The 13,064-nt window shown below is 41.3% G+C and overlaps 7 protein-coding genes across 8 annotated transcripts in view; 5 read left to right on the top strand and 2 right to left on the bottom strand.

The window, feature by feature from the left end:
* LOC104813167 overlaps positions 1 to 2,790 on the top strand; it is a 3,683-nt gene extending 893 nt beyond the window's left edge. The window contains exons 2-11 of the mRNA XM_010540711.2: positions 176 to 267; positions 432 to 625; positions 814 to 853; positions 1,135 to 1,216; positions 1,337 to 1,414; positions 1,514 to 1,639; positions 1,872 to 1,993; positions 2,083 to 2,122; positions 2,219 to 2,293; positions 2,376 to 2,790. Of these exons, the coding sequence (XP_010539013.1) occupies positions 176 to 267; positions 432 to 625; positions 814 to 853; positions 1,135 to 1,216; positions 1,337 to 1,414; positions 1,514 to 1,639; positions 1,872 to 1,993; positions 2,083 to 2,122; positions 2,219 to 2,293; positions 2,376 to 2,538 (1,012 nt within the window). The 3' untranslated portion in view covers positions 2,539 to 2,790. The remainder of the gene's footprint in view (positions 1 to 175; positions 268 to 431; positions 626 to 813; positions 854 to 1,134; positions 1,217 to 1,336; positions 1,415 to 1,513; positions 1,640 to 1,871; positions 1,994 to 2,082; positions 2,123 to 2,218; positions 2,294 to 2,375) is intronic.
* Positions 2,791 to 3,224: 434 nt separating this feature from the next.
* Positions 3,225 to 3,850, bottom strand: LOC104813166 (auxin-responsive protein SAUR21-like). The gene has a single exon (XM_010540710.1). It carries the CDS (start codon positions 3,742 to 3,744, stop codon positions 3,454 to 3,456), a length of 291 nt encoding a protein of 96 aa, XP_010539012.1. The 5' UTR covers positions 3,745 to 3,850; the 3' UTR covers positions 3,225 to 3,453.
* A 566-nt stretch (positions 3,851 to 4,416) lies between these two features.
* Positions 4,417 to 11,070, top strand: LOC104813161 (auxin-responsive protein SAUR21-like). Of its 2 annotated transcripts, XM_010540705.1 has the most exons (2): positions 4,417 to 4,788; positions 10,892 to 11,070. In XM_010540705.1, the coding sequence occupies exons 1-2, from the start codon at positions 4,526 to 4,528 to the stop codon at positions 10,899 to 10,901; spliced, it is 273 nt and encodes a 90-aa protein (XP_010539007.1). In that variant the 5' UTR covers positions 4,417 to 4,525; the 3' UTR covers positions 10,902 to 11,070. The 2 variants fall into 2 exon arrangements, with proteins under 2 accessions (XP_010539007.1, XP_010539008.1); XM_010540706.1 differs by lacking the exon at positions 10,892 to 11,070 and having other exon boundaries at positions 4,418 to 4,981.
* On the bottom strand, positions 6,092 to 10,019 carry LOC104813163 (auxin-responsive protein SAUR21-like). The gene is made up of 2 exons (XM_010540708.1): positions 9,613 to 10,019; positions 6,092 to 6,283 (listed from the first exon to the last, which is right to left on the bottom strand). The coding sequence occupies exons 1-2, from the start codon at positions 9,897 to 9,899 to the stop codon at positions 6,280 to 6,282; spliced, it is 291 nt and encodes a 96-aa protein (XP_010539010.1). The 5' UTR covers positions 9,900 to 10,019; the 3' UTR covers positions 6,092 to 6,279.
* LOC104813162 (auxin-responsive protein SAUR21-like) lies at positions 7,093 to 7,872 on the top strand. The gene has a single exon (XM_010540707.2). The coding sequence runs from the start codon at positions 7,433 to 7,435 to the stop codon at positions 7,703 to 7,705; it is 273 nt and encodes a 90-aa protein (XP_010539009.1). The 5' UTR covers positions 7,093 to 7,432; the 3' UTR covers positions 7,706 to 7,872.
* Positions 10,525 to 11,065, top strand: LOC104813165 (auxin-responsive protein SAUR21-like). Its single transcript, XM_010540709.2, has one exon. The coding sequence runs from the start codon at positions 10,629 to 10,631 to the stop codon at positions 10,899 to 10,901; it is 273 nt and encodes a 90-aa protein (XP_010539011.1). The 5' UTR covers positions 10,525 to 10,628; the 3' UTR covers positions 10,902 to 11,065.
* A 1,152-nt stretch (positions 11,071 to 12,222) lies between the features above and the next one.
* On the top strand, positions 12,223 to 12,799 carry LOC104813160 (auxin-responsive protein SAUR21-like). The gene has a single exon (XM_010540704.2). It carries the CDS (start codon positions 12,288 to 12,290, stop codon positions 12,687 to 12,689), a length of 402 nt encoding a protein of 133 aa, XP_010539006.1. The 5' UTR covers positions 12,223 to 12,287; the 3' UTR covers positions 12,690 to 12,799.
* The last annotated feature ends 265 nt before the right edge of the window (positions 12,800 to 13,064 follow it).

Genomic DNA, 13,064 nt, shown 5'->3' with positions numbered 1-13,064 from the left:
CTGAACCTTTGTTAGTGTCAATTTGGGTGTTCAACTTTCGAGGTCACGAGTGTGATTCCCCCCTCCAGTTTTGTGCTGCTTTGGAAGTTTTCATGTCGTTTACTCCCCACCCTGCGATCTCCTTTGTAGTTTCAAAGATTCGATCATCCTGATAAATTTTGGTTTTTTTGTCTAGGTCTCGATTCGTATCCAAGCAAGAAAAGTTTTATCCTCGTTGTACTCCAAGAAATACCGGCCCTCAGTCGCGTGATACTCCACCAAAAAGAGGTAATTTACATTACTTGAAGACGCTAATTTTCTTGCACAAACCTTCTTCTGTTCTTGTCCCTCGCAATTGCCCTGAAAGTTCTATCGTGCTTACTCATGCCGCTCTTGATTTGGATATCTAACCAGACATATTTGTTTTTTATCTCGTGGTTTTGTAAACCTAGACACCGGGATTGCAAATGAAAAGGATTGGGGCATCGATTTGTTAAATGAAAACGTGAACGAGTCCGGCACTAACGAAGACGGCAGCACTTGGTATAGAGAAAGTGGGCAGGACTTGGGAGAGAACGGGTTCAGATGTAGGTGGACAAGGATGGGAGGTCGATCCCACGATGGCTCTACGGAGTGGACAGAAACGGTAAACTTTTTTTCTCCACTTAGATGCATAGCTGATCTCGAGTGAGCCACCGTTTAAAAACTCAGGAGTGATAGCCCATCCGTTGCAATAGCAAGTGCTTAAATGAAGACTCAGGTTATTTCTTGTAACCCCATGAAGTATCATCCCAGGTGGATGCGTTTAATCGGATTTATTGATATCCTTGACAGTGGTGGGAGAAAAGTGACTGGAGCGGATACAAAGAGCTAGGTATGATGCTCCCATTCTCCTGAAAATCTTTTCATTTTTTTTGTAAGTTGTAACCTCTTGTCTCAATTGATGGTCAAAAAAACTGGAAAGAGTTTCGGAAAACTGGTTAAAGTATTTACCACTCAAACTATTTGGAACCTCAATTTGGTTATTCCCTGCTATTGGTAATGTATGAGCTGGCTAATCGTGTTATGAGATGGTTTTGTGATTCTTACTGTTTCTTTCCTCCTTTTCCCATGTTAACTTATTGCTCGCTCTAAAAGTGTATCAAATGCTCACAGGTGTGGAGAAATCTGGTCGAAATGCTGAGGGTGATTCTTGGTGGGAGACATGGCAAGAAGTCCTTCATCAAGACGAATGGAGGTCTATGTTCTAACATTCCATTCTATCGGAATAGCACCCTTGCTAAAGTTTCTCCCATTGGTAAAAATGAGTTTCTGTTAACCTCTCACAGTTCTCTCACCCACAGTTATCAAATTTCAGTAATTTGGCAAGGATAGAGAGAAGTGCTCAGAAGCAAGCAAAATCAGGAACCGAAAATGCTGGTTGGTACGAGAAATGGTAGGTTAATAAGATACTCCGTTTTGGTGACATTTGTTTGTTTCCGACAGTTCAGACATCTTATATTGTCGAATAAAACCACCTTTTTGCTTAAACAAGGTGGGAGAAGTATGATGCTAAAGGCTGGACAGAGAAAGGAGCGCATAAATACGGTAGACTGAATGAACAGTCATGGTGGGAGAAGTGGGGAGAGCATTTCGACGGAAGAGGATCTGTTCTCAAATGGTTTTCTCTAGCTGCATCTTACTCGTGTCAATCACTTCAGTCGTCGTTATAGTATAGCTCTTAAAGACGCCTATAACCCACAACCATCCTAGTTACTATAACCTAAATACCTCAGGCACTTAAGATCAAAAGCATTCTGTCTATACGTGAATAAATGGATACGAACTCGGCAGAGTCAGTGATCTCCATTAAAGTAAGTTGTTGTAATTATCTGTATCGGTGAATAATTCAGGACAGACAAGTGGGCGGAGACCGAGCTGGGAACCAAATGGGGGGACAAGTGGGAAGATAAATTCTTTGCCGGGATAGGTTCACGCCAGGGTGAGACATGGCACGTATCACCCAGCGGCGAACGTAAGTTCCCTTATTTTCTCCTACCTTCCCCTTGTACGTCTTCTATCTCGTCTCTCTTATCTAAAACTCTTCATCTTTTACGTCTCTAGGCTGGTCCAGGACTTGGGGGGAGGAACACTTTGGAAACGGGTACTAATATTGCAGTTTTATCTACACCCACCTTGATGTCAAATGGTTAGCCGTAATGACGTAGAAAAGACTATTTTAACCTTGGCTTGGTTACAGGAAGGTTCACAAGTACGGGAAGAGCACGACGGGGGAAAGCTGGGATATAGTTGTGGATGAAGAAACATACTACGAGTGAGAAACGTACCATGAGTAGATAAATTTTTAAACGCGAAATCATGTGAAGTTATCTTACCCGGAATCTGTTTTGGTGAAGGGCTGAGCCTCATTACGGGTGGGCAGACGTTGTGGGCGATTCGACACAGTTGCTATCGATCCAACCCCGGGAGAGGCCGCCCGGTGTATTCCCAAACCTCGAGTTTGGGCCGTCTCCGCCTCCTGAGCCAGACCAACCACGGCCCGAGCCACCCCAGCAATGACACGGGGGTTTGGTTAGTTATATATTAGCTCCATGGCTTTCGGCTTTGTGCTCTGTTTTTGGCCATTTGATAATTCTTTGAAGTTGGGTCATCGAACTCCGAAGAGAGAATGCTGTGAATTTATGGTTTTCTATTTTGAGTTTTTCATTCTCTCCGTCTTGTGTGTTAATGTTATCATATCAGTTGAAAAAGACCGGTTAGATTTTTCATGAATTCCTTACGCTCGAAGGAAACATGTATGTCTTTCCTGTTCGGCATGTGCTTTTAATTTAGGGCCGATTCGGATCTGGTCCAAAAGTTGTCTGTAACAAGCCCAAGTGTAATTTTTTTTTTCCAGGTAAAAAGGCCCGAACAACATATTTGCAGGCAGCTTACAGTCACAAGGCATCTTGCCTTATTCAAACCATTTAAGCAAAAAGATAAAAAACCCTAAAAAAGACGGGAGTTGTCTAAATCTCCCGTTACCCAGAGTTTCCGGGCTACATCCATATTCTGGTTTGTTGTGACCGGAAGATGGGTGGCCGGTGCTATACCACAAGCTGGTGTTTTCAGGTTTGAGGCCTCTAGATTCTACCACGCCACACCGGTTGAGGAGGGTCTGGCACAGTTTATAAACTTTTGCCTGAGTTTGTCGGAAATGGGAGTCTTGGACAAGGATGGTCTGGAATTTCCTACCGAAGGTGATCATGGATTCGAAAATATTTTGGAATTTTGAGTAGAGAATCATCGATTAAATAGTCAAGATGTTTGATCGTATAACTCACTAAAACGTGAGAACAAAAATCTTACAACAGTCAACCGACTCTGTGTTTTCCGTCCGAGGAGAGATTTTTTGTGTCTTCTCTTCTCTCAAACAAAAGAAAAAAAACTGACGAAACATGTACAGATTCCTACAAACTGAGATTAAAAATGCCATCATCTGATGAGTTTAGAGATGAGATTGACGAAGAACGCTTCACTGCATGGGATTATGAGTCCGCCCGTGGGGTGTTCGAACCCGAACTCCTCCTCGGATATTCTCAGCAGATCTTGAAACGAAGGCTGATTCAAGAATGATATGAGAACCAAGAATCTCTTCTTCTGGCTCTCCCCGACATAAACCGAAAGGTACCCCTTTGGAACATTGACTGAGTTTGAGGGTGTGAATGACTTCGCTTGCCGGAAAATTTGTTTAGGCTGCAACACACGAAGAGCTCGGAAAGCCATGGATGGATCTTGGTGTACGTTATTGGTCTTCTGTTTCTCCTAACAGAGAAGATTTGAACTGAAGCTTTGTTGTTTACTCTGAAGATATGAGAAATGCTTGGCGTATCTCAAGTGTTGATACACATGTACTTATAGATGCAATTGTATGGCTTATTAGAGCAATGTTGCTAAAAAGCATCATCACATGGTTTGGTCTCAGAATTCGGCAGTGAAGGAGATTTGACTGTTTTTGCCAATCTTTTCAAATAATCTGCAGGACCATTACCTACAACTATGGGCCCTGAAAGTGAAGCAGCTGGAGTCTCTGTGGACAAATCCACGTGATACCCTTTAAGTTTGGCCTTTGAAAATTTCAATCTTTTTCTTGTCTATTGCCTTTGCATGTGATACTGTCTTCCAGCTTCAGAGTGACAGAAACTTGTTGCTCTGTTGAGCTTCAGGTCCCGCAGAAGTTGTTTTCAGATAGATTTAAATGCTCTCACAGAATCTGGACAGAACGTTAAAGAACAACACATGCAAGTCTCTGTAATGGACAATCATGCAAGATTCAGGAAGACAAGAACATGTGAACTCTCCCCCTTGCAGGTTCTTGTAGGCCATAGCCTTCAATCCTTGGGGCTTTCAACTCTCTCGTTGATTATCTTTATATATACTTCTCCAAAGTTCATTCCCAGAACACAACCATCTCTTCCAAACCAATATAGAAAAAAAACTCCATCTTTTCCAAAACCCATCTGCAGAAGAAGCACTATAACCAGACATTTTCTGACCAATAAAAAAAATGGCTCTGATGAGAGGCCTCATGGGTGCAAAGAAGATCCTAAGCAGAGGAGCTTCTGCTCCAAAGGGATTCCTTGCTGTATATGTGGGGGAGAGCAAGAGAACGAGGTATTTGGTCCCGATTTCGTACTTGAATCAGCCCGCATTTCAAGCTCTGCTTAGTAAAGCAGAAGAAGAGTTCGGTTTCGATCATCCGACTGGCGGCTTGATGATCCCTTGTCCGGAAGCCCTTTTCATGGATGTAACTTCCCGGCTCGGAGGAAGATGACCCTGAGGAAACATGAACGTTTTTTCTTTTTTTTTCCCCGATGTAAAGACGGAGAATTAGATGTAAATAGATACACACTTCTTTCTCATATCTACATATGGATACCGCTTTTTGTGTAACAGAAGAGAGTGTCAACACAGAGTACAGAGATTGTATTTTATGAGTTCACTTCCTAACAAGTATTCGACATATCTGTTTCTTTTCTCTCAAGAAACTCAGAAAAAGCACAAGGTTCTAAGAAGCAGTTTCCGATTATATTATCTTCTCCAAGACGAATAGAAAATGAGAAAGTGAGAGTTACCGAAACCTCGACAGAACATCATTGATCAAACAAAGCTGCCAGGTTCAGTTGGCCTTCGAATTCGACACTCGGCTTCTCCCTTGTGGGTGATGAAATTGGTTAGAAACCCAGGTCGTTGTCTTTCTAACCCAAGAGATAAATCACACATGTGCTGGAACGTCTGGATGAACATTGGATTCACATACAGTCCATTCCATGGGGAACGTTAAGAACTCTCCATGTGTTGTCTCGAGTCTTGACCTTTTCGGTTGGAAGATATCATGAATTTGAATCTCTGTCAAGTTTTAAATCAAAGAACATCAATTACTCAGAATCTTGCATCTTACAACTCACCGAAAAGTCGGGAAAAAGATTTACGTTACATGTTAGTTACGAAACAATTAATGATCAGGAAATAAAATCTGCAAAACTGATATTGTTGCGTCGTGAAATTTTGAGTTGAGATCCACGAATACTTCTTCACTGCAGGTATTGTGAGTCCAGCCATCGGGTGACCAAATCGAAACTTATTCCTCGGGTTTTGTCAGCAAATCGTGAACCAAAGGCTGGTTTCAAGAACCAGGAATCTCTTCTTCTGGCTCTCCCCGATGTAAACCGGTATGTACCCCTTTGGAATATCATCCGTGAATAATTTGGAATTGCCGGAAAGCCATGGATATGATGTGTAAGTTTCTTCTTTTCTAACAAAGATGATAGCTTTCTTGTGTTTCACGAGAAGTAAGTGTTGAGGATCGAGGAGACATGGACGAAGATCGAGACCGAGGTGTGTGCTCAAGTCGAGAAAAGATAGAACAACTTTCTTCACCAACACTTAACATGCCGAAGACTTGGACACATTCAGAGGGTTTAGAAGGAGGGTTTTGAAAAAGGGAACACAAACATCCAAGAATCATGCAGATACACTCACGCATCAATCAAGGTCGCATTTGAGGAGCTAATAGGAACACTCCTGCTGATTTGAATATTGTAATTTTTGGAATTTTGAATAGAGAATCATCGATTAAATAGTCAAGATGTTTGATCGTGTATAACTCACTAAAACGTGGGAACAAAAATGTTACAACAGTCAGCCGACTCTGTGTTTTCCGTTCGAGGAGAGATTTTTCTGTCTTCTCTTCTCTCAAACAAAAGAAATAAAACTGACGAAACATGTACAGATTCCTACAAACTGAGATTAAAAATGCCATCATCTGATGAGTTGAGAGATGAGATTGACGAAGAACGCTTCACTGCATGGGATTGTGAGTCCACCCGTGGGGTGATCGAACCCGAACTCCTCCTCGGATATTCTCAGCAGATCTTGAAACGAAGGCTGATTCAAGAATGATATGGGAACCAAGAATCTCTTCTTCTGGCTCTCCCCGACATAAACCGAAAAGTACCCCTTTGGAACATCGACAGAGTTTGAGGGTGTGAAGGACTTCGCTTGCCGGAAAATTTGCTTTGGCTGCAACACACGAAGAGCTCGGAAAGCCATGGGTGGATCTTGGTGTACGTTCTTGTTCCTCTGTTTCTCCTAATAGAGAAGATTGGGACTGACGCTTTGTTGTTTACTATGAAGATATGAGAAGTGCTTGTGTAGCTCAGCTATTCAGTAGACATGTACTTATAGATGCATTGGTATGGCTAAGAGTAATTTTAGCTAAAAAGCATCGTCACATGGTTCGGTCTCTCACCCCCCAAGAATTCGGCAGTGATGGGGACTTGACAGTTTTGCCAGTCTTCTGACTAAGATTGGCCATTGAAATTTCCAAGCCTTTCCTATTTTCTAGTCCAAGGCCTTTGCATGTGATACTGTCTGCCAACTTCATAAGGACAGAGACTTGTTGCCCTGTTGGTAATCGGCTTCAGGTCCCACATAAGTTCATTTCAGATAGATTTGAATGCTCTTGCGAAATCAGGACAGAGCATTGAAGTCATGAGGAAGAGAACATCCAAGTCCATGTCACGGACAAGGGCATGCGATGGATGATGATTTTCATAATTTATTCCAAAAGCAGCGAGAGGACAAACCCTTGTGGAGTGCATATGCGGTTGTCCAATGACAATTATAATCTCAGAAATGATGATGGACCCTCTTTACCATAGCATCCGTCGTTTATCCATGAAGGCAATCGTAAACACTCAGGGCTTATCATCAGGGAGACAGGAACATGTGAACTCTCCCCCTTACATGTCCTTGTAGGCCACAGCTTCAATCCCCAGAGCTTTCAACTCTCTCTCTGAATATCTTTATATATACTTACTTCTCCAAGGTTCATTTCCAGAACACAACCATCTCTTCAACCCAATATATATATAAAAAAAACTCCATCTTTTCCAAAACCCATCTGCAGAAAATGGCTCTGATGAGAAGTATTTTGAGTGCAAAGAAGATTCTAAGCAGAGGAGCCTCAGCTCCAAAGGGCTTCCTTGCTGTATATGTGGGGGAGAGCAAGAGAACGAGGTATTTGGTCCCGGTCTCGTACTTGAATCAGCCCGCGTTTCAAGCTCTGCTCAGTAAAGCAGAAGAAGAGTTCGGTTTCAATCATCCTACGGGCGGCTTGATGATCCCTTGTCCCGAAGCCCTTTTCATGGATGTAACTTCCCGGCTCGGAGGAAGACGACCCTGAGGAAACATGAACGTTTTTTCTTTTTCTTTTTCCCGATGTAAAGACAGAGAATTAGATGTAGATAGATACATCTTTTTGTGTAACAGAGGAGAGTATCAAACACAAAGTGCAGAGTTTGTATTTTATGAGTTCACTTCCTAACAAGTATTCGACATATCTGTTTCTTTTCTCTCAAGAAACTCAGAAAAAAAAGCACAAAGCTCATCTCAATAAAGTTCTAAGAAGCAGGTTTCAATTGTATTAACTTCTCCAAGAGAATAAATTCTCGAAACCTCGACAGAACATCTTTGATCAAACAAAGCTGCCGGATTCTCCCTTGAGGGTGATGAAACTGGTTAGAAATCCAGATCTTGATCTTTCTATTTTGCAAACCTTAGAGATCAATTATACAAGGGCTTAAACGTCTCCGTCGAAAAGATCGAAACTCTAGATGAACATTTTCCCCACAAGCGCACGGTGGATTCAGGTCCATTCCAAGGAAATTAAGAACTCTCCATGTGTTGTCTTGAGCTTTCTAACTCCTAACTTCGGTGGATTCATGAAACATAACAACTTTGTTATGTCCGAAGCTGAAAACGTCCAAGCTTCTGAAGAAATTTGTGCCTCAGATCCATCTGAATTGGTTTACCCATCGTTGTTAACCATATAACCCATATCATCCGGAAGAATCTCATTCAAAGAGTGAATTTCTGGATTTTGAACGGTGGATCGTTGGTGATCGAATGAAAACCCGAATCATTCCACAACAAATTATGTTCATGGTTGGAAAGAATCGAGTACTTGTAGACGAATACACTGTTGTCGATCATACCGTTCCAATCCTTGCATACCAATCTGAATTGAGCCAGAGATTTGGCCGGAATCCTTAAAATGTATTTCTTTGACGAAATCCCGTGGGACTCGAACGACGTTATCTCCCCTTGGATCAGAAGAATTTGCAAAAAGGGTTGAACTGAATTGCATTCGCAAGAAATCACGTGAAGGGTTGAAACAAGGAATGAGAGATAATTTGACGCAGATAATTTAGAACAAGAAACTCAATATAAGGTTTTAGGAAGTTGCAAAGGCTGGAAGTTCACGCGAACGGTTGCTCTATAAGACAACATTTATGGCTGTCAAAAACTTGTTGCAAATTGTTTTTTTTTTCTGTAATCCTATTTGATTCATAAATCATGTTGCTTGTGTGTTATGTGGTGTGATAAAGGTGTGTTGCCGAACCTCTTTTTTTAAAACAGAGGGTAATGCGTTCAAGGTTTCAACAATGTGTAGAAATTTACGGAATGATATCTTTATTCATAATCAGAATAACATATAAATAGATGAGAGTCTTACATCGAATAAGTAAACTAAATAAAATAATAAATATTTTTAAATATATATTTTTCGGATTTGATAAGATTGATATATCTCGTAATATTCTTCAAGATCCGGTATATGTCAACACAATGGAACAACACTTCACTGGAGACATTGTGAGTCCACCCATCAGGTGATCAAACCGAAACTTATTCCTCGGGTTTTGTCAGCAAATCGTGAACCAAAGGCTGGTTCAAGAACGATACTTGAATGATTTGGCATTGCCGGAAAATTTGCTAAAAAAGGAGACGAGGAGGGTTTGGTACAGTTTGTAACTTTTTGCCTTGGACACGGATTTCCTGTCGAAAAAGTGATCATGAATTCAAATATTTTGGAATTTCGAATATCTATTAAATAGTCAAGATCTTTGATCGTATAACTCTCTAAAACGTGACAACAAAAATGTTACAACAGTCAAGCGACTCTGTGTTTTTCATCCTAGGAGAGATTTTTCTGTCTTCTCTTCTATCGGGAAAAAAAAAACTGAGGAAAAATGTACATGTTCTTCTGAGAAAACATTTTCTACAAACTGAGATTAATAATGCCATCATCTGATGAGTTTAGAGATGAGATTGACGAAGAACGCTTCACTGCATGGGATCGTGAGTCCACCCGTTGGGTGATCGAACCCGAACTCCTCCTCGGATTTTCTCAGCAGATCTTGAAATGTAGGCTGATTCAAGAAAGATATGGGAACCAAGAATCTCTTCTTCTGGCCCTCCCCGACATAAGCCGAAAAGTACCCCTTTGGAATATCAACTGAGTTTGAGGGTGTGAACGACTTCGTTTGCCGAAAAATTTGCTTTGGCTGCAACACACGAAGAGCTCGGAAAGCCATGGATGGATCTTGGTGTACGTTCTTGTTCTTCTGTTTCTCCTAACAGAGAAGATTGGGACTGAAGCTTTGTTGTTTACTCTGAAGATATGAGAAGTGCTTGGTGTATCTCAAGTGTTGGTACACATGTACTTATAGATGCAATCGTATGGCTTATTAGAGCAATGTTGCTAAAAAGCATCATCACATGGTTTGGTCTCAGAATTTGGCAGTGAAGGAGATTTGACTGTTTTTGCCAATCTTTTCAAATAATCTGCAGGACCATTACCTACAACTATGGGCCCTGAAGTGATGAAGCAGCTGGAGTCTCTGTGGACAAATCCACATGATACCCTTTAAGTTTGGCCATTGAAAAATTTCAATCTTTTTCTGGTCTATTGCCTTTGCATGTGATACTGTCTTCGAACATCAGTTGTTTTCAGATAGATTTGAATGCTCTCACAGAATCTGGACAGAACGTTAAAGAACAGCACATGCAAGTCTCTGTAATGGACAATCATACAAGATTCAGGAAGACAATAACATGTGGACTCTCCCCCTTACATGTTCTTGTAGGCCACAGCCTTCAATCCTTGGGGGCTTTCAACTCTCTCGCTGAATATCTTTATATATACTTCTCCAAAGTTCATCCCCAGAATACAACCATCTCTTCCAAACCAATATATAAAAAAAACATCTTTTCCAAAACCCATCTGTAGAAGAAGCACTATAACAAGACTTTTCTGCTAAAAAATGGCTCTGATGAGAGGTCTCATGAGTGCAAAGAAGATTCTAAGCAGAGGAGCTTCTGCTCCAAAGGGCTTTCTAGCTGTATATGTCGGGGAGAGCAAGAGAACGAGGTATTTGGTCCCGGTTTCATACTTGAATCAGCCCGCGTTTCAAGCTCTGCTCAGCAAAGCAGAAGAAGAGTTCGGTTTCAATCATCCGACAGGCGGCTTGATGATCCCTTGTCCGGAAGCCCTTTTCATGGATGTAACTTCCCGGCTCGGAGGAAGACGATCCTGAGGAAACATGAACGTTTTTTCTTTTTTTTTCCCCAAGGCGAATTAGATGTGAATAGATACATACTTCTTTCTCATTTCTACATTGGAGAGAAATTCATTGTGAAAACCGCTTTTTGTGTAACAGAAGAGAGTTTCAACACAAAGTACAGAGTTTGTATTTTATGAGTTCACTTCCTAACAAGTATTCAACATATCTGTTTCTTTTCTCTCTAGATTTTTGCTCATCAAACTCGAAAAAATACAAAGCGTTCTCCAAAATGAATAGAAAATGAAAAAGAGTTCAGATAAGAACATCATTGCTCAAACAAAGCTGCCAGATTCTTCCTTGAGGGTGATGAAACGTCTCGGACGAAAAGATCAAAACTTTGGATGAACATTTCCCCGAAAACGTACGGTGGATTCACGGTCCATTCCAGGGAACGCAAACTCCTTTTTCCCTTAACATACATACAACTCTTACACATACATATACTCCACTAAAACATCAAACGAAACTGTCACGTGCAGTTAATACTACAGTTACAAACCCAAACAACTGACAGATACAAGATTAAAACGTTTTCTGCAATAACTAACTTCAACCCAGACAATTTTACAAACCAACTATTAAACCAGACTTTTCCAATCTCGGTTCTTCAATACCTTGAGTCATGCTCTGCTGCCAACAAGGCATTGCCGGGAAATTTGCTTTGATCACAGATTTCAAAGAACCCGGAGAACCCTGGATCTGATGTGTAAGCTTCTTCTTTTTCTAACAAAGATGGTAGCTTTCTTGTGTTTCACGAGAAGTAAGAGCTTCCTTGAAGATAAGCCTTCATTGGCACAGAGAAAATTTGCTAATATCATCACATGGCTTTTGTCTTTCAGCCTACCGATGAACAGAGACTTCAGGGTTTCCGAACAATTTGCATGCCCACGACCGGACACATGCGGACCGAATGAATTTTCGCCACAGAAACTTGCCATGTGAACTTGTTCTTTGAAATCGTCAAGAAATGAAGACTGGTGAATGTTGAAAGAGACGTCTTGCTGTGTTGGTACGTGACTTCATGTCCCAATACAAAAATATTAATGCGAAAACGAACAACAGAACCTTCAAGTCAGCAAATGCGGCATCTCATCTTTTCATGATTTATTCTTCAAAAATTGAGAAGACAAACCCTTGTGAAACACATATGAAGCTGTCCAAAAGCTATTGTAATTTCAGCCAGAAACGATCGTGACCCCATCTATTTATGCTCGAGTTACTTGTCCCACCACCGTTTATCCATTAAGACAACCATACAAGATTCAGGGTTTAACATCAGGAAGACATAACCATGTGAAACTGTCCCGCCCTTAAACGTCACAGCTTCAATCCATAGAGGTGTCGTCAGCTGTCTGGTTGATGATCTTTATATATACAGTACCAAAGTTCATCATTACCCAAACACAACAATCTCTTGGCGTCAACAAAACAACAATCAAGAACTCCAAATCTGAAACTTTTGCAATCACCCGGTTCCATCAGACACAAGAAAAAATGGCTCTGATAAGAGGTCTAATGGGTGCAAAGAAGATTATGAACGGAGGAGCTTCCGCACCAAAGGGATTTCTTGCGGTGTACGTCGGCGAGAGCAAGAAGACGAGATATTTGGTGCCGGTCTCATACTTGAGTCAGCCTTCGTTTCAAGACCTGCTCCGTAAAGCTGAAGAGGAGTTCGGGTTCAGTCATCCGATGGGCGGGTTGACGATCCCTTGTCCCGAAGATGTTTTCATGACTGTAACTTCTCAGCTCCAAGGAAGATGACCAGAAGAGAACATACATATTTTTGCCTCCATGTAAAGATTGGTTACTCGATGTAGATACATGCTTTTGAACTCTTGTATATTATACAACTCACAAGCTCATTATGCTTTGCTCTGAGACAATCAAACATCAAAGCGAGAAAACTAAAATACGAAGACATAGCTGATTCTGCTTTACTCGGACACGATGCGATTCAAAACGGGTGGGAAAACACAGAGTGAGTTTAAGAGGATCCTGCACGAAAAAAAAAAGATGACAACAATCTGTCTAGTTGTTCATCATCCCAATCAATTGGGTTGTGTCGATTGGAGACGAAGACATACTGTCTAATTCCTCGTCACTGCAGAATCCGAGGTTAAGGCCTTCACTCCCTCA

Source organism: Tarenaya hassleriana, unplaced genomic scaffold, assembly GCF_000463585.1.
Source record: "Tarenaya hassleriana unplaced genomic scaffold, ASM46358v1 Cleome2, whole genome shotgun sequence".
Classification (NCBI taxonomy): domain Eukaryota; kingdom Viridiplantae; phylum Streptophyta; class Magnoliopsida; order Brassicales; family Cleomaceae; genus Tarenaya; species Tarenaya hassleriana.
Note: the sequence above shows the minus strand (reverse complement) of the source record. Positions and strands in the feature narration are given on the sequence as shown.

What these genes read in the sequence shown, in the direction of transcription:
- LOC104813166 (XM_010540710.1), bottom strand. Translation starts at nt 3,744, where the DNA reads ATGGCTTTCCGAGCTCTTCGTGTGTTGCAGCCTAAACAAATTTTCCGG.
- LOC104813160 (XM_010540704.2), top strand. Translation starts at nt 12,288, where the DNA reads ATGATCTTTATATATACAGTACCAAAGTTCATCATTACCCAAACACAA.
- LOC104813163 (XM_010540708.1), bottom strand. Translation starts at nt 9,899, where the DNA reads ATGGCTTTCCGAGCTCTTCGTGTGTTGCAGCCAAAGCAAATTTTTCGG.
- LOC104813162 (XM_010540707.2), top strand. Translation starts at nt 7,433, where the DNA reads ATGGCTCTGATGAGAAGTATTTTGAGTGCAAAGAAGATTCTAAGCAGA.
- LOC104813165 (XM_010540709.2), top strand. Translation starts at nt 10,629, where the DNA reads ATGGCTCTGATGAGAGGTCTCATGAGTGCAAAGAAGATTCTAAGCAGA.
- LOC104813161 (XM_010540705.1), top strand. Translation starts at nt 4,526, where the DNA reads ATGGCTCTGATGAGAGGCCTCATGGGTGCAAAGAAGATCCTAAGCAGA.